Source organism: Melospiza melodia, chromosome 3, assembly GCF_035770615.1.
Source record: "Melospiza melodia melodia isolate bMelMel2 chromosome 3, bMelMel2.pri, whole genome shotgun sequence".
In the NCBI taxonomy this organism is placed as follows: Eukaryota; Metazoa; Chordata; class Aves; order Passeriformes; family Passerellidae; genus Melospiza; species Melospiza melodia.
In genome coordinates, this window is record NC_086196.1 from 137,453 (window position 1) to 155,570 (window position 18,118).

General features: G+C 38.7%; 1 protein-coding gene across 2 annotated transcripts in view; it reads right to left on the bottom strand.

Moving 5' to 3' along the window:
- Window positions 1-720: 720 nt before the first annotated feature.
- The window catches only part of IBTK (inhibitor of Bruton tyrosine kinase), a 53,048-nt gene continuing 35,650 nt past the window's right edge, over window positions 721-18,118 (bottom strand). Inside the window, exons 24-29 of one of the 2 annotated variants that reach the window (XM_063150565.1) lie at window positions 17,393-17,485; window positions 16,120-16,272; window positions 11,119-11,271; window positions 4,602-4,670; window positions 4,369-4,501; window positions 721-2,088 (exon numbers count right to left, since the gene is read on the bottom strand). In XM_063150565.1, the coding sequence (XP_063006635.1) occupies window positions 1,963-2,088; window positions 4,369-4,501; window positions 4,602-4,670; window positions 11,119-11,271; window positions 16,120-16,272; window positions 17,393-17,485 (727 nt within the window). In that variant the 3' untranslated portion in view covers window positions 721-1,962. Of the gene's footprint in view, window positions 2,089-4,368; window positions 4,502-4,601; window positions 4,671-11,118; window positions 11,272-16,119; window positions 16,276-17,392; window positions 17,486-18,118 lie in introns of both variants that reach the window. The other variant, XM_063150564.1, reaches the window with a different exon arrangement.

Genomic DNA, 18,118 nt, shown 5'->3' on the forward strand with positions numbered 1-18,118 from the left:
ACAAGCCCAGAAATGACAAAATGTAATGAGAGCTGAATTCATGTCTGGAGTAAAAAAAAAAGGCCACAAAGTTGGGCATCTGAGCTAGAAAATGACGGTTTTCTGTGACACATTTTAGCCTTAACAAAGTTGTTCAATCACAGCAGTTTAGTGTTCTCAACTCCAGAAGAGTGGTACACTGATCATTCTTCACTTTTGTTTATGAATATTACATATAACCAGTGATGATGCCTAAACAAACTGTGACAATAAAACCTCAACTTGAAAGCAGTCAAGCTCTTTGGCATGGTGGAAACATCAACCCTCTTAAAATTTCAGGATAATTTTCAATGGCATATTTTGAAAAAAAAAAAAAAGCAAATTAGCAAATTTACAGCAATTTTACACTTGATAATAAATTAGTTCCCACCTGGAAAAGCCTGCTGCTTCTATAGCTATTTCTCACAGTACACAAGCTTTCTTTTAAACCAGAGGATAGTTTCAGCAGGCCCTAAGGCCCTTTACTGCACCAAGTAAAGCCTTTAATGCAAGTATTACCATCAGTTTAGTGAATGAATTACCAGTAGAATTCAAAACAGAATCAAAACCTACATCTTTCCTGGCCTGTGTAGCTTCAAAATGTCTGCAGTTCTTGTTTCAGACACAGAAGAAATATTTATCAATTACTCTAGTTACCTAAATAATTGATTATATATAGACAGCATATAAAAGTACACTAACTTTGTATAAATCAAGATTTTATGGTTTATTGGTTTTTTTTTACAATTTTTGTGGGGGATATTTTTGGTGTAGCTTGACCTGAAATCATTAAGACATATCTACATCACTTTTTTCAAGATTCTTTTATCACACAGTGATCAATTTTTTACATTCATTTTCTGTAGATCTCTCCATTCCAGTTTTCCAGAGTTCATGAGTACTGACATTACTGAGGAAGCACAAGTTCAAACACACCTATACAAACAAGACAAACTAGACAAAATATTGCAGATAAGGCTACTATTTTTTTCTTTTTTTTAATATCTATAAATTTGTTTCAACCAGGCACAGAGAACTTTGGAACACAATATTGAAAGCCGTCTATGATAATCTTTGCAGCTCAGGTATTTGCAGATTTCCCAGTCAAGCACTCGCCCCTACAGCTTCAACAACGTATACACTGATCTTTGATTTCCTCAGCACTGCAAGTGAATCATCCCCAAACACAGTGGTTCTAAAACCATACCATATTTACCAGAGTTAGACTACAGAAGGGCTAATAAATGGCACCACATCCTCTTGAGCTGTGTGCTTTACTTCAAGACAGAGCTGGCTGCTGTGAGGCAGGGCTCACTCACAGCAGTGACAAACATGCACAGCTGAGCCAAGCACAGGCCATGGCTGGGCACAGCCTGGGGCACAACAGGGAAACGTGCTGGCCACAGCAACCAGGGAACCAGGACTTGCACACATCGCTTAACCAAAACTGCATTGTCAAACTATACTTTTACATGAAGTTCAAGCACAAACTTTTTCCCAATATTCCCAATTTGCAAGAAAGGTCTGAAGGACACACCCCCAAACTGTAAAGGTGTTTAATTCTGCACATTCAATTCCACGTTAAATCACAAAATAAACACTCGCTTTTCACCTGTTAATTTAACAAAAAACCCTTATAATTTAAGATTAGCAAATACATTCCCATCTACAGCCTCATGTACCATTACTAATTATAGGTGTCATTAAAGAAATGCTGTCAAAACATACATACAATAGATACTGTGGGTAAAGGACACAGTGAACACATTATTTCATTCTCTCTAACAAATAGCTAGTGATTATGGGCAGTGTTTTAATGCTGATGTTAAAAATTACACGATTCTTATTCTTCCAGTCCTGTATTACTTGTAAGAAGAATTACAATTTCAAAAGTGCACATACAGCTGTGAGAACTGTGGGAGGGAGGACTGTGAAGAGTACAAATTAGTGCTTGTTCCACATGGGTGCTGCTATAGGTCCCTGTGGAGCCCTTTCAACAGTCACAAATTCTTCAGGGTTGTCAAAAGCTTCATAGTGGACTAGTAAGTCTTGAATAGCACACTCCTCAATCTGGAAGGGAAAAAAGAGCATGTATGTCAGTGTCAAGTCTACATTTACTTTACTGGTCCTGAATGCATCACACCTCCTAATCAGGAGGGAGTAGTAGATGATACATTCTTCAGACAGCTTGAAGAAACCTCATGTTTTCAGGCCCTGCTCCTCCATAGGAAACTTGAGGCACCTTGATATCTGCTGGAAAGGCAAGAGAGCTGGACACAAACACTCTAAGATACCTCCCCATTGGTGAAAAATTCTTAACACAGATGATGAAGGAGGTGATCAAGGGAGACATTCTGATGGATCTCATATTCCCCAAAAAAAAAAAAAGGACTGGTCAGGGATGCGAAGGTTGAGGGCAGCCTTGGCTGCAATGACAATGAGATGCTGGAGTTCAGGATTCTGAAAGCTGGGAACAAGAGAAATAGCAAAAAACTTGAGACTTTAGAAGAGAAGACTGTGAAGGCATCTGCTTAGAAAAATTAATGGGATTTGGCCCCAGAAAGAAGAAAGTTCCAGGATTGCTGGTTGACTTAAAAGATCACCCCTGCCAAGCTCAAGAACAGGCCATGCCAATGAGCTTCCTAGCCAAACAAGAATGGCAGGAGGACCGCACAGCTGAAAAGAAGAGCTCCTGACAAAACCCAAACAAAAAAGGAAGCCTACAAGATGTGGAAGCAGAAAAAAGTCACACAGAAGGAGAACAGAGACACTATGTGACCACAAAGGACAAGAATTAAGAAAGTTAAAGGCCTTCTGTGGTGAAAACTGGCAAGGAATATGAAAGGCAGCAAAACAGGCTTCTACTGCAAAAAAAGACAACATGGATCCACTACTGAATGAAAAAGACATGGAAAAGGCTGGGGACCTTCATCTTGGTCTTAGGTGTAAAGATCATGTCACTAGCAATGCCAGGTCCTGGAGATCAGAACCAGGCAAAAGGACTGCAAGACCACTCTCAGAAAAACCTTTGAAAAATTGTTGCAATAAGGGCTGATTCCTGAGGACTAGGAATCAAGTGTCATTCCTCCCTTTAAGAAGGGCAAGGGAATCTGAATGACCACTAGGTGCTTCCTGGGAAAATGGTACAGCTTAAGTATTAACTAAGAGTTTAAGCGGACAAGCTTAAGAACACACCTCATAAATGCAACGTGAGACAGACAAAACTGGCAGAACTGGTGATCTCAAAGAGGGTGTGACCAGTGGCACAAAGTCCACCACACCAACACTGAGATTAGGACCAGTACTGTTTAACATCTTCATCAATTACCCATCAATTACACACAGTGCACCCTCAGCAAGCTTGCAAGCAGTAGAGAATGGGAAGGAGTGGTTGATATACCAGACAGCTGCACTGCCTGAGAGACTCAGACAAAGCTGAAAAAATGGGCTACAAAGAATCTCATGAAGTTCAAGAAAGGGAAACATGAAGTCCAGCTCTTGGGAAGAAAAACCCCAGACACCAGTACACACTGGGAGCTGACAAGTTGGAAAGCAGCCTGGCATAAAAGGAGCTGGGGTCCTGAGGGACCATTTAGCCTTTTAGCCAGCACTGCTCTCATACTGCAAAGAAGGGTGACAGCCTCCTGTGCTCTATGAAGGACAGCACTGCCAGAAAAATGAGGTGACACTTTCCCTCTACCTAGCACTGGCAAGACACACTTGAAATGCTGGGTCCACTTCTTGAGCTCCCAGTATGAGATGGCATAAAAATGATTAAGAGTCCAGTGCATCTGACACTGAGGAGATGCCGAGCACACTGCACTTGTTTAACATGGATAAAAGAAGGCTTAGAGTGATCATATCAAAGTGTATAAGTACCTGCTAGGAGAGAATAAAGACAACTGACCCATGCTCCTCTAAGTGGTACTCAAAGACAGGAGAAGAGGCAATGGGCACAGACTGAAAACAGAAAATTGCATTTAAAAATCTTTTTTCATGTGAGGGTGGTCCCTGGAACAGGTTTCCTAGAGAGGCCATTAGTCTTCATCCTTGCAGATAATCAAAGGCTGTCTGGCTTTGAGGAACATGCTCTAAACCTCCTCTGAGCAGGGGTTTGGATCAGACAATTTCCAGGGGTTCATTCCAAACTCAACCATTCTCTGAAGCTGCAAATACATTTATCACATTTATCAGCCATTTTGACTTTAACAGACCTTATCAAATAGCAGTGTGAAGTTATCATTAAATTATATTTGCTATCACTATGTAAATGACATGTACTAATACATAATTAATAGCCATTGGAAACTCCTTGTGTTACTTTAGAGCAGCAGTAACTTAGCACTTTACCTGGATCAACGCCAAAGGTTTTTCTCTGCTCCTAATGAGAGCAGCTTCCTGCTGGAGCTCCTCCTCTACAATAGCTGAGAACATGACAGGTGCTGTCACAGGAGAGCTGGCTGGTGATGCTGTTGACCAAGGACTGCAAAAAAAGAAAAACCAAACAACATTATGAGGCAACATCAAGGTCAGCACAACACACAGTAAAAAAGTTCCAGGACACACGCCACTACCAAACTTACTTATGACTCTCCAGCTGTGGAGAATCCAGAACATGGTCTTCCGGACCTGGATTACTTCTAGTGTTGCACCTGGAGAGAGGTAGAAAAGGAAAGAAAAAGTCATTGGCAGAGCATTCTCCTACATCACATTGTGAAATACAAAACTGCAGTAGGAAATCACAACAAATGTGTAGGATTTTTACAGAGGAAAGGCATTAGCATGTAATGTGGAATTTGTTTTTAAGTGTAATACCGAGACTGAAAAAGACACTGATTCTCATTTCTAACTACCAGACCCTAACAGAATTTCATCTTGGGCATTAATTCTGGCATTTCCTAACATTTGAGGATTTGATAAAAGGAGTTCTATTTCTGATTATTTTTAAAAAAAAAGCTCTTTTGCTTTTTTACATGTCAATTAGCCAACTGAGTTATGCACTAACAGCAGTACCCATAAAAGTTAGCAATTAATATGAATGAACAAAAAATTCAAGTTTAAAAGATAAAGAATCAAGATAAAAAACTGAACTGTCCTGCATTCAAAGTAAGTGGTTCATGCAAAAGAGTCAGTGCTACAATCTCACTAGAGTAAATTCTTTGAGTGCAAACCCAGAAATTAGGAAATTTCTGTACACATCCTGTAACCACCTCTCACATTCACAAGAACAGCATAAAACTAAAATTAACAGAATAGAAAAAAAAAATCTTGAAATATTTATGTAGTTCCTGACAGGAAGGTATTTTATTCAGTAGCAAAATGTTAACCTCACAACAAAAAGAAGCTCACATTTGTTACACTGTATTCATTAAGAGACAAGTGTATGTGTCAGAAAAATCCTACGCCAGTAGGAAGAGAGGGCCCTATTCTCATGATTTAATACCTATCTTTGACAGAATAGTTTTGCAATTTCCAGAACCTTAAAAAAGTATTACAGCATAAAGTGACATGCTGGCAAACATTTTTTGAATTATTCTATGACACTGCAAACAACTCTTAGGGTGTTGCTGTTTAAATAAATCACTCTCAATTTTCTTTAATGCTTTGATAATCCTTTGTAAGTGACCACAAGCTCTTGGATAAAACAGAAAAAAAAAAAATCTATAGAAAGTTAAGAGAATTCCAGTAACAACCAAGTTCTCTGTCTGAAATATTTTCCCCAGAACACAATTCCAATGATAACAAAAAACATGATTCCTACCACTAAGTAGTAAGGGCAAGATCTCAAAAAAATCTGAAATACAACATCCATCATCAAAAACGGATTTAAATTAATCGTGTTGAGCTTTTTGTCACAAAACATAATTTTTTCCCACAAAACAAACAATGCACATTGCCAGGTCATGCATCCTTGTTCTCAGTCTGAAAAATATGAACTGAGTAAATGGGACTACAAGATGGGTGGAAAATGGTCTGGAAATGGATTAGCTGTACAAAGTCCAACTGGAAACTAAGTACTAGTGGGGGTCCTCAGGGACTGGTACTGGAACCAATCCTGTTAAGCATCTTTGGTAGAACAGAATAGAACAGAACAGACCCTCAGCAGGCCACAGCTGGCTGGGGAGAGGTTGGGGATGGTGCATATTCTGGATGTCAGGCTGCCTTTCAGAAGCCCTCAAGAGGCTGGAAAAATGGGCAACTGGGAACCAATGAATTTCAAAGGCAAGAGCAAGGTCCTGTATTGGGAAAAGAACAGCCCCATGAGGCAGTACTGGCCAGGACTGACTGGCTAGAAAGCAGCAGAGAGAAAGCAGAACCTGCAGAGTCCTGGCTGACACTAAGTGGAAGATGTTACCAGCCAGTGCCTCTGCAGCAGAGAAAGCCACCTGTGCGCTGGGCTGTGCTAGCTATACTGCAGCAAGGCAGGCAGAGGAAGTTGTATTTCTTCCTCTACATACAGAGTATCATCCTCAATTTTGGCTCCACAATAGAAGAAGGATGCTGTTAGGTTGGGACAGGTCCAGAATTTGGAAGAACGTGTTTTCTTAATCCTAAAGTGAGGCACTTAACTGCAGGACAGAGAAAGATGAAGCAAGAATCTTCTTAGAAGAGCACAATGATAGATTAAGAGGCAACATACAAAAGAGGTAGAATAGTAAATCTTACACAGATAAAAGGAAAAATAAAAATACCATACAGAGATGATTATCCACTGAAACATGCTGCCCAAAGAGTCTGGGGTATTTTCTTGGAAGCAGTCACAACTCAACCAGGCCACGTCCTGCGTAACATGATCTAGTTTCACTTATTTTGAGCAGGAGGCTAAACTACAGAATCAAAATTATTCTGTGATTTCAAAGCAGGGCACTATTTTTCTGCTGCATCCAGCTCTGAGGTTCTCAGCACAAAAACCACATGGACTTTGCTGCAAGTCCAGAGGAGGCCACCAAGAAAATTAGAGGTATGGAGCACCTCTCCATCCAGGGAAAAGCTGAGAGAATTGGTTTGTTCAGCCTGGAAAAGAGAAGGCTTCAGAGTGACCTAATTATTGCCTTCTAATACACGAAGGAACCCTGAAAGAAAGATGGACAGGGATTTTTTACAAGCACATGTAATGTCAGGACAAGGCTTCAAACTGAAAGAGTGCAGGTCTAGTCTAGATTAGGAGGAACTTCTTCACTGTGAAGGTGGTGAGGCACTGGAACAGGTCTTCCTCTAGGGAAGCTGTGGATGCCCCATCCCTGCAAGTGTTCAAGGCTTTTACTGCACTTAAAGGTAACATTGAAAAACAGAAAAGAACCAAAGAAAAGGAAGACAAAGAGGAGATGAAGGCAACCTTCTGTGCTTTTATACTGACGTTAAATGTCAATTTCATCTCTTTTTCCACCTGCTTTTATAATACTCACATTCCAGCACATTTGACAGTATCTGATTTGACAGCTACACTATAAATGAACCCAACTGGATTGCTACACTTAACAAATGTGCCGACTTCTACACAAACAAACAAGACAAAAAACCCAAATAACAAGTAAAAAATCACCTGAGCAGGAATTTCCCAAAACTGGAATTAATAGTTCCAGCATCACAGTATGCTCTAGCGATCAATTAAAACATAAGTAAATACCTATATCATCTCCCTCAGTTAAAGTCAATGGGGCTTTAAAATGTAGGAAGAAGTCCAGGTATTTTGAAGCTGTTTGTACATACGTACATCTGTGTTCCTTGCTAACTCAGTCCAGATATTAAATCAACTGCAGATATTTCAACATCCTAAATTAGTTCCTCAGCTGGCATCAAAATGACTAGAAATGGAATACACAGGAAATGTGAAGCTAGCATATACAGAAAAATGGAAAAAGAGCCACAAAAACATAGAACTTGGAAATCTGGAAGTCTTAGAAATTAAGACTGATGCAGACACATAAATGGTTCTGCATGGAAATAAACCAGCCAAGTATCATCAGTACTGAACCAACCTGATTAACTCAGCTGGCTGAACTTGCCATGACTCTTGTGCAGCCACCAAAATGTCCCAGCCCTGAGCCCCCTAGTGTTTCTGGAGTATTTGTTCATGAGACGCCAAGTCAGGTTTGGTGCCTCCCTGATCTAATAACTGCTCTCAGAAAAAGAACACAAAGCCTGGTCTCCTGCAGAACCCTCCTGGGTTTTGCTGTACCATTTGAGTCATGAGCTACATATTAGCTCATTATTAGCCATGACAGAACTAGGCCATTCCCACACGAAGCTGCAAACACTTGTTTCCACTAAGACGCTTCCCTGCTCCCTGGAGTAACACCGTGAACATAACTCAGGCGGCCACAACTGAGTTAAGTCATGTCAGCCCCATGCTTTGAGCTTGGACTGGGAGCTACACATGCACAGCATAACTCCTAAGGCTGAGGTGCCCCTGGAAACAACACAGCCACATCCACATGCCCCAGCTCTTGGAATGATCTGCCTCTGGATTAAATGCAGTTCAAACCACCACAATTCATGACATGGTTTACCTAAAAAAAAAAAAAGATCTGTACTGCAAAAATTGGCAAGTGACAGCACATAGAAGAATGCTTATGTCACCATCCAAAATACCCTCATCCAGAGATATAAGAAACTGTCATTTTAATTAGTGCACAGTTTATCCAAAGGAGAAAGACAAAGCAGGAACATAATGACATGCAAGTATCTTCAGTGTCCCATCACCAAGTCTCACATGAACAGATGAGGATTGCTTATCTCTATGTTTGTGTAATTTCCTCCCCTTTAAAAGGAAGGGGTAAGGGTGCAGATGATTAATCTTCACATAAATAGCCCTTAAATGCCTCAGGTAAAAAATCAGAGCCTACTCTGACAAAATTGTACAGTCAAAAAAATTACCTCAAACTAGAAACTCCACTCCTAAGTTTCAGACGGAGGAACTAGTCACCTAGGCTCTTCATACCTACTAGGAAAAAAAGGCATCTTCACAGACAATTCAAAAACAACCTGAAATGGCTTTGGAGGCACCTTCTCTTCAAAGTGATGATAGTCAATTTAGCCATCTACTAGTTTTCCACTAGCTTAATGTATCATTTTCAGACATTTAATGTATTAAGCCTGCATTCAGCTAAAATAGTCCACTTTGTGAGCATGCAGACAGGCCAGAGTGCACTGACAAGACAGAGCAATGCAAAAGGAAAAGAAATGACTTTATGAAGATTACAGAGCTGTTGTGACAAAGCTAATAATAGCATCCAGTGCAAATTCTCTTATTACCAGCCCCTGGCATCTCCCATATAATGAAAAGTTTTATTATTGTCCTAGCAACAAAATGAACAATACCTGTTCTGCAAATTTGTGTTTCATGTCCCCACACTTCCACTCACCACAGTAACTTCATCTTTATCAATCTGTTCCTGAGGAATGCCTCCCCTTCACACACACTCCAAATGCCTCCTACCTCTCTTCTCAACACTATCCCACACACAATGTTCCTACATTTCCATCCTCATTTTATTCTTTATATAGCAGTGAAACATGTACTACTTCTGTCCTAGGGAAACACCAGTTTTTATACAAGCTGAATAACCAAAAGCAAGATCCAGAAGAACTTTCTTTTCCTCACAGAGGAGTCAGTTACTGGAAGACAATGGAATGGGAGTTCATAAAAAAACCAGCCAGAAAATGACACAGCTCCTTGTGCACCAACAGCTCTGCAAACTTCTCCCTCAGCACGGCTGTGTAAATTTGAGTCAGATTGCTCTGAAGTTGTGTTGTAAGAAGAGTTGTGTGAAGGATTACAGAAGCTCCCTCTCTTTATGCAAGAGCTTCACTTAAGCTCAGTCCCTCAGGCCTTTCTTGAGCTATGCTGCAGCTATGGCCAAGCCCAGCTTTGCTGTTCCTGATCCTGACTTGATTTGCAGGTTTGACGTCAACCTTGCCTGATCCCAATGCACCTGTCTGTGCTCACTGCCACAGAGCCTGCCCTGCTCAGCTCCCTCTGGCACACTGGGGTGTGCCTTTGCCAGGGAAGCCACCAGCCAGTTGTGCTGTCACACTTGGGTTCCCTACCACTGTGGGTCAGCTGCTCTGCAGTGCTTCCAGACAGTAGGTGACAGAGTCTCAAAGATTTTCAGGCTCTCTGTTTTGTAAATATATTTTAAACATCTAGCATTCAAAGTTACTAATGATAGGGGGAGGAGATGCAGGTGGGTGGGCAGTTCAGTCATACAGACCTTCAAGAATAAGGCTGAGATTCTCTCCTCAGCTTAAGCAGTTATTTTAACCCAGAAAAGAGATTCCATTGGAGGTAGCAAGAGGATGCATGGCTAGAACATTTTGACCAAAGAGCAATATTGTCTAATAACTAGATATTATTCACACATGCCTTATTTTGTCCTCAGAACTGTAGTTATAACTACAGTTCTGAGGACTGTAGTTATACAGTCCTATATATACTACTATATATACTTAGAACAGTAATTATAACACACTGACATAACCAGTGCATCGATGTTTCTGTAAGCCTGCCTAATCCATGAAAAACTGCAGTTAAACAATAAAGTCATCTTATAAGAAAACTCAGATTAGGAAATGCCAGAACTGTGTTTGAATAAACTAGTTTTATCCACTCAGTGGTTACACAAAAATACTTCTTAGCAAAATATTTCATGAATGGCATATCTGAATGCTCATGAATATCTAATTACTGCAGAGGTTAGAAAAAACTGGTTTATCATTTGATACATAGATACATAAGCAAACAAATTCAGATATGTTTTGTTTGGAGCCCGAAGTTTTTATATACATACATACATACATACATACATATATATATACACACATATATATACATATATATTTAAATATATATAAACATGTATCCATCTATATGGATACAAACACTTTGAAACTGAAACCAAGTATTAGCAGTGGCATTAAATTGTTCAAGCCTTTAAGCTTTCTATTCTTTATAGGATTTCATTCATAAAATCTTATTAACAAAATCATCAGAAGAATGCTCTTTTTAAATTACAATTTTATTCTTATTTCAGCAGAATTCAACAGGTCATTGTGCATTCTTGTACAATGGCTGACAAATCATCAAAAATGTATTCTTACCTTATGGTGTTTTGGACAGATGAATCCTCAGATCCTTTATATCCACATCTTTTAATACCGGTACCAGGTGAATTATTCACATTCATACATTTTTCTTCTTCCATCACAAGATCACGAAATGACTTTGGCAAAGCAGAATGTAATGAAGATGACCTTTTCAAAAACAAAAATGAAACAAAATCATTGCACTTGATACTTTCACTTTCCCAGATCCCACATTATTCCATTATTCAGATAGCAAAGAGGCCTTTCTACTTAAATATACAAATAAAAATACATTTATTACTAAAAATACATGGTTACTTTGGTTTTGTATACCACCATTATCCTCCTAGACCCCATCTGTTACAGTAAGTCATTTTGGGTCATATAGATAAAGAACAGGAAATAAATATCTATGAGAAGAGAGGAAGCCAGTAGTTCTGAAATGTCATTAGAATTAAAAAAAAAAAAAAATCAAACCTCACTCCTCCACCTATTCCCCCCACCTCATCTTTTCATAAATTAATTCTTTTTTTCATAGATAGCTTCTCTTAGACAAGCTGCACCTTTTCTAACAGGGCTAGTCCTTGAAAAGTATTTTCATAAATCACAATGCTCCAGGTACTGTTGGTCTAACACAGGCAGTTTACCACCATAAAAGTCAAGTACACCTGATCTTTTCTTCCCAAGATACTGAATGGTTTACTCATACCTGCTTGAGGCTCTATAAACCCTTAATCCACAGTGAAATTCAAAAAAACCGATATCCTCAATTTTCTTTTACTTGTCCAAGCACAAGTTACTGAATTAGAGCCTGCATATTCTTTCAAAAATAAACCAGTAAGAAAACATGGCAATTTAGCATCATAGGTATCATGACCACTTTCTAAACCCAAAACCTCTTTATTTACAGAACCCAAGGCAGTTACCATGAGTCCTTCTCTTACCTATCAAGGCTGTGAAATTAATTCTTCATAAGCACTACAGAAGTAAAACAAGCTTTTTATACAATGACAATTGTTTGTGCAACTGCCATAAGAAGAGCAGCATCCCATGTCAAAGACTTTAAAGCTACATCTGGGTGGGACACAATTTAAGGTAACAAAGACAAGGGAATTTTAAAAGCACAACATTGTATCTGAAATGTTACAACAAAAGCACCTGAAATCTATGCATGATGTGTGGTGTTAGACCACCCTGGCTTAAGTCTGGATCCTTTTCTTTTATTTAAATATTGGATAAGCAACACAGAAGACACAGAAAGCAGAATAGGAACCTCCAGATACAGGGGCTCAGAGTCATTTTGCACATCCTCTATTCCTACCACCAGCTGGCACACAGAAGTTCAGGCAAGTGTTTGACCAGAACTCCCCCAAAACTATTATACTGAGTAGGCATATGGTCCATGGGATCCGCTGTCACAGAAGCTGCTTCTGCTAGTAACATTTTAAGTAGCCTACTTTGATTTGATTTATCCATTTCCATAAAAATTCTGTACTGCAATCAGATCCACTTGCAACAGAGAGCCAAAAACAAAAAACCAACCCACAAACAACATCTCCCAAAAAAATCAACTGAGTCATTCTCAGTTTGTGAACCTATCCAAAACAATTATTTGAGGCTTAAAATGATTTGTTTGAAAGGTGGTACAAAATTTTCCACGTAACAACTCTAAATTTTAGCTTGTCCTGTCTGATACATTGACATTTTTATCTAATTTGCAAAATTAGAAAAACTAGTTTATACTTTAAAAAAACCATAGAGTATGACTATGGTTCTCTAAGATGTAACTGCAAACCATCAAAGCATGGAGTTCCAGCTGCTGATGTTAAGTATAAGCTGTCAAACCAACAACCTAGACATCAGGATCACAATTGTTAATTCTCAAGAGAGATTTCAAATTTCTTCATGCCTCTGGTCTTGAAAAGCCATAGACTCTCCTGAGCTTAAAAAAGGCAAAAACAAGTAAGCAACACTCCCAATTCCTTGATCAAAGTAGGTTTAGAGAACTAATAAAGTCAACATGCAATTAACTTTAGACATTTTTTCACAGTATTACTAGAGCAGCATTTTATTTTTCCCTTCTAATTTTCAGTTCTCTTCAAAGGAAGAAAGAAAGGTTCAGTTTCCAAAAAACTGTGAAACTGGAGGTTTCTCTTGGTGGAAAAGGTAGGGCACAGTGTATAACAGACTTTCAGTCAACCCAAAAAAAGCCAGAAGGTCCCACACCCTTCTGGCAAGTGTGCTTCACTGTGTTCAACATCCAAGTTGAATATCTGATTTCACTGGAACACAAGTTCTATGGGTTTGACTATATTGCAAGTGTGGAAAGCTCAATCGACTGCCAAATGCAGTCGATTAACAGTCCACTGTGAATTTACAGACTAACTGCAAATACAACATTAGCGCAGATGAGTAATAACCATTCTACCTTACACACAAAAGTACTCTGAATAACTAGCAGGGACAATCGAATAATTGATCGCTTGCCTAAAGCAGCTTGACGTTTATTCAATAAATGCTTTCTTCCAGCAGTGAGGCCTAATTATAAAATTTCATAGAACTCCCACTGGTTCTGCGCTTGAACTCTTGAGCTACCAGCATTTTCCAGATCGGCAGTCAGAGGAACGCAGGAGGAACGAGTGGAATCACGCACGGTGACCATATGAGCGTTAGATTGGATTCCATCCTCCTGAAATATACCCTAGCCTTTCCACCTAAGATGGTTTGTGTAACACAGTAGGCCCAGCTCTTTCCAAAACCTGTTTAATCAGAACCTTAAGAGCACAATATACTTTTTGGAGACATTTATCAAGGGATATTCAAAAATCAGTCTTTATTTGCTTTTTAAAAACAAGGAAGAATTCATAGGCAGTTTGCAGTTTAAATAACACTCTATAGGTAAAGAATTATCTATCAGAGAGTAGACGAATAGTATGAATAAGTCAAACTATTCAGGCACAAACTGCCTTTCTTAAATCTATGCTGGCTAGACCTGACCATCCGGTTGTCCTGCACATGCCATGTTAGGCACTAAGGATGATCTGCCCCATGAGCCTCCTGGAGCTGAGCTCAGGCTGACAGAATGTAGTCCCCACATTCTCCACCCAATCCTTCTTTAGATGGGTGTAATATTGGCTCACCTCCAGACATCAGGCCCTCTCTATTTGACCAGGGCTGCTGGTAAATGATTTAAAGTGGTTCAGTGGTCACCTGTGACCAGCTCCCCTGGTACCCTTGGGTTGCTCCCATCCAGCCCCATGGACCTGTGTGTGTCTAAGAGTGTAGCCTATCATTCTCCTTGGATTATGGGGGATTCATTCTAGCCCATGGGGCTGAGTACCTGGAGAATGACTCAACTTACTAATAAAGACTAAGGCAAAGAAGACATCAGCTGCCTCAGGATTTCCTTCATACTTAGTCATTGCAAATGATAAAAGGATGGAGATTCTCCTTCACCTTCATTTTATTTCTATAAACAATTTTGTCTTTATTTCTTAGAATTTTTATATTTAATTGTCTTTATGGATAATTACAGCATTAGTGGTGAGATTACAAACAGTAGATAGAGTATCCCTTTTTTAATAAAGGATAGAATGACTCAGTGTTTACTCTGCTCATCAACATGTGATTCAACCATCAGTTTCTCCTAGTAAATTCTAAGCCTCAGAGCTGTAACAGCCCTGTGACACCTCCATTAGCTAAGGCAAATAATTAACCTGCTGCTTGACCTGCAAAATCACCTGCGTAAAGCAGGTAGTATGTTCTTCAAAGCATTTGAGAGGAGCAGTTTTAAGGATACAAATTCATCCACTCACTAGATTTCAGAAGATGAATCTTGCAAACCTTGTTTCTCCTTTTGTCAAGGTCTCAATTATTGTTCAGAGATCAGGAAAAGTCTGAATCCTTAAACGCAAACCAACTCATTTGTCTTTCCTGTTAAAAATAAAATTGTGGGCTTTGCCTAATATCATAACAGAACAAATTTAAGAGATTGGGGGAGTAAATGAGACCCTAAATTTCAGTATTAGGTGTACATGGATGAAAATCAATTCAGAAGAGAGAAAGCTTAAGAGTGATTGTGATGGGTATGCTGAAACCTTTGCTCCCACTGAGGTACAACCAAATAAGCTACAGGGAGAGGAGACTGACAATTCTTCTAGGGTAACAGTACAAATATAATCTGCAACAAAAGTCTAGACCTTCTTGAACAGGGAAAACTGGAAAAATGGCCACATTTACTTAAATGAACTTTAAATGAACATTTACTTCATGCATAGAGCATGCAAATAGGTTTATTCCTGAGATAATTAAACCCATTAAATTTACATAGTTTGAAACTTCTACGTGTTTTGGTTATGCTTTTATCCAATACCAATAGTAAAAGTGAAGAACAAAGCATAACTTGGGCTAGCACCTTATTATATTTGTTATAAACCTAATTCACTGAACAGATGATAAACTATTTTTGCATTAGTTACTATGATATAAACTCAAACTTCTAAATTGTATGTGATCAGCATTCAAAGTCATTTTAAGCCCCTATGCATCCTTCCACCATAAAAACTGTTAGAAGCATCCAATGCTCCCTCCAGCTCCAAGACACCTAGATAACTTTGTTATCCCTAATTTGGGTCAGTTTTCTCTAGTCCAAAGTCATTCCAGACCTTCCCCCAGGAAGGGCTAACATTTTCCTTTGGTTTGACAGAGAAAAAGCACCATCCATAATGGTTTTCAATAACTTCTTCCTAACTAAGTTTTGGAGCTAGTTCTTCTTCTTCTATGGTTTACTTCAGCACCATCTGCAAATACAACATTGTACACAGGAAAGCACCAGATGGGGTGCAGTCTTCTGACTCAGAGCAAAATTTCAAAGAACTGTTAAACTGCAACCACTGCACTTCCCTACTCCCTTTGCATTTCTAGATTACTTCCAAATGTAGATTCAAATAGATCAGTCTGCCTATTCAATGTAAAACTCTCCAAAGAAAAAGAATTGATATTTGATTTATAACATACCACACATTCCCTAGTTTTGCAACTTTTGTGGGTGGAGGTGGTGCAGTCACTAGAGTGGTAGGCTCTGGGCTGCTAGCTGATCCATTATCTTTTGCTGCCAGGGCAATCATTTTCCTTTGCTTCTGAGAAAGCTTGATTCCATGAGACACCATTCTGCTGTGAATGGACATTGCAAAGAAAGAATTTGTAAGATCTATGTCCTTTGAGATGACTCACCTTTAATCCTGCAAATTAAACTGAGAAATAACTTGTTCCCTAAAAATACTTTGCTTAGAGTGCCAAAAGGCAAGGGGGAAACAAGGGCTCAGATGGCTAGGAAGCAAAAAAAAAAAAGAGGATCAATTAATATCAAGAGTCACAGAAAGAAAACATCACAGAAATATTCTTCACATAGATGTCCATAAATGAAAACATGCAGAGTAGGAATCAAGTCACCAAAAGGGGACTACCACCAGATGAAGACTACTTTCTAATCTTGTCATTTTTTTAGAGATTTTCAAGCTTTGCTCCCTTAAACCGAAAATATTCATACATTAAAAAAATGTATACAATAGCATAGAGCCATTTCTTCTATCTGCAACAATACTCCTTTTCTAACCTATTTGGATTCTTCAGTCTTGGCTGTTTTGTTTGCAGTTTCTGAATCTATCCAGCAAGCCTTTACCAGGTTCCATGAGTACTGTCCTAAGTCTCCTTTATAAGAAAGCCACACCTCAAAGGTCATGAGAGTCACCTCCTCTCCTCTTCCATACGTTGCCACTTAAACAACACTAGCTTTAACACACTGCCTTGTAATGAAGCACATTTATCTCCGTGTCTTTTGGGATGCTTCTGCAAGGAGGAACCCCACTTGCTTCTGTCTGAAGACTTGTTAATATTAAGACATGGTTTCTGGGAGAGGTCAGAGAATGCAAGACAAGAAATGAGCTTCTCAAATCCAGTACTCGTGCACAAGTAATTTCCAAAGTCCAAGGGCAAGAATTAATTCTTTTTGGTCAGAAACAGAAAGGCTCATCAGGACAGGCCACTTATTTAAGATACTAGCTTACTTGTTCTTTTGCAGTAGTTGACAAAGTAAGACTAGAGTAAAATAAAGGAATTCATTTTGTATGCTCAAAGAAAAACAATATAATGAAGTAAACAAAGCTGTTTAAAAGCAAATAGCACAACTTTTCTCCTGCTTTTTTTTAAACTGAAAGGCCTAAACCACTAAGGAAATTCATAACAACTTAGGCCTATCACACTTTTTTATAGATTTTGGTTTTTTACCAACCTTGAATTTGCCTTTGGCGTGGTTCCACATTTCTGCATACTTTCTTCAATTTCCATGATGGTTCTCAGATCCATAGCGGGAGGGCTGGCAGGACTAAATGAAAAATAAAAAGTTACCTTACAAGACACTGATTTTTATTTACATTCCACAGTTCCAGCCTTCACTGAAATCCTCTAAATCATACATAGGATTGGTAACTGGTTGTATAATTTATGTCTGTTTCCTCAATTATGGCAAACCTCAAATAAAATGTTTCTGACAAGACTTTTATAAATATATACATATTCAAGAGCACACTATAAAAATACTTTCAAGACTCATTATAGTATGAAACAAAAAGATGTGAACTATGATTACCTTAAAAAAATTAGAGCCCTAAAATTTAGATACCTAACACTATGATTACTTCAAAAAAATTAGACAGCTAAATAAGGATACTTATTTAGTAGTGAAATGCTCATGCTAAGTTATAGAGAGGCACTGCTTGCAGCTCTGAATGTTAGATTAGATCTCTTTTGAGTGCAGGATTAAAATTATTTCACATGATAAACAAAATAGTTTTTGCAGTCAGAGTGCTACACAAACATCAGTAACATTCTTAAACTTTAGATATCAGTCTCTTTTTCATACATGACCTAACTTTAAACTTCCACAGAAATAAGCATGAATTAAATCTAAACATTCCCAAGCTCTACGAAAACTATAAATTAAAATGTGTGTACTTAA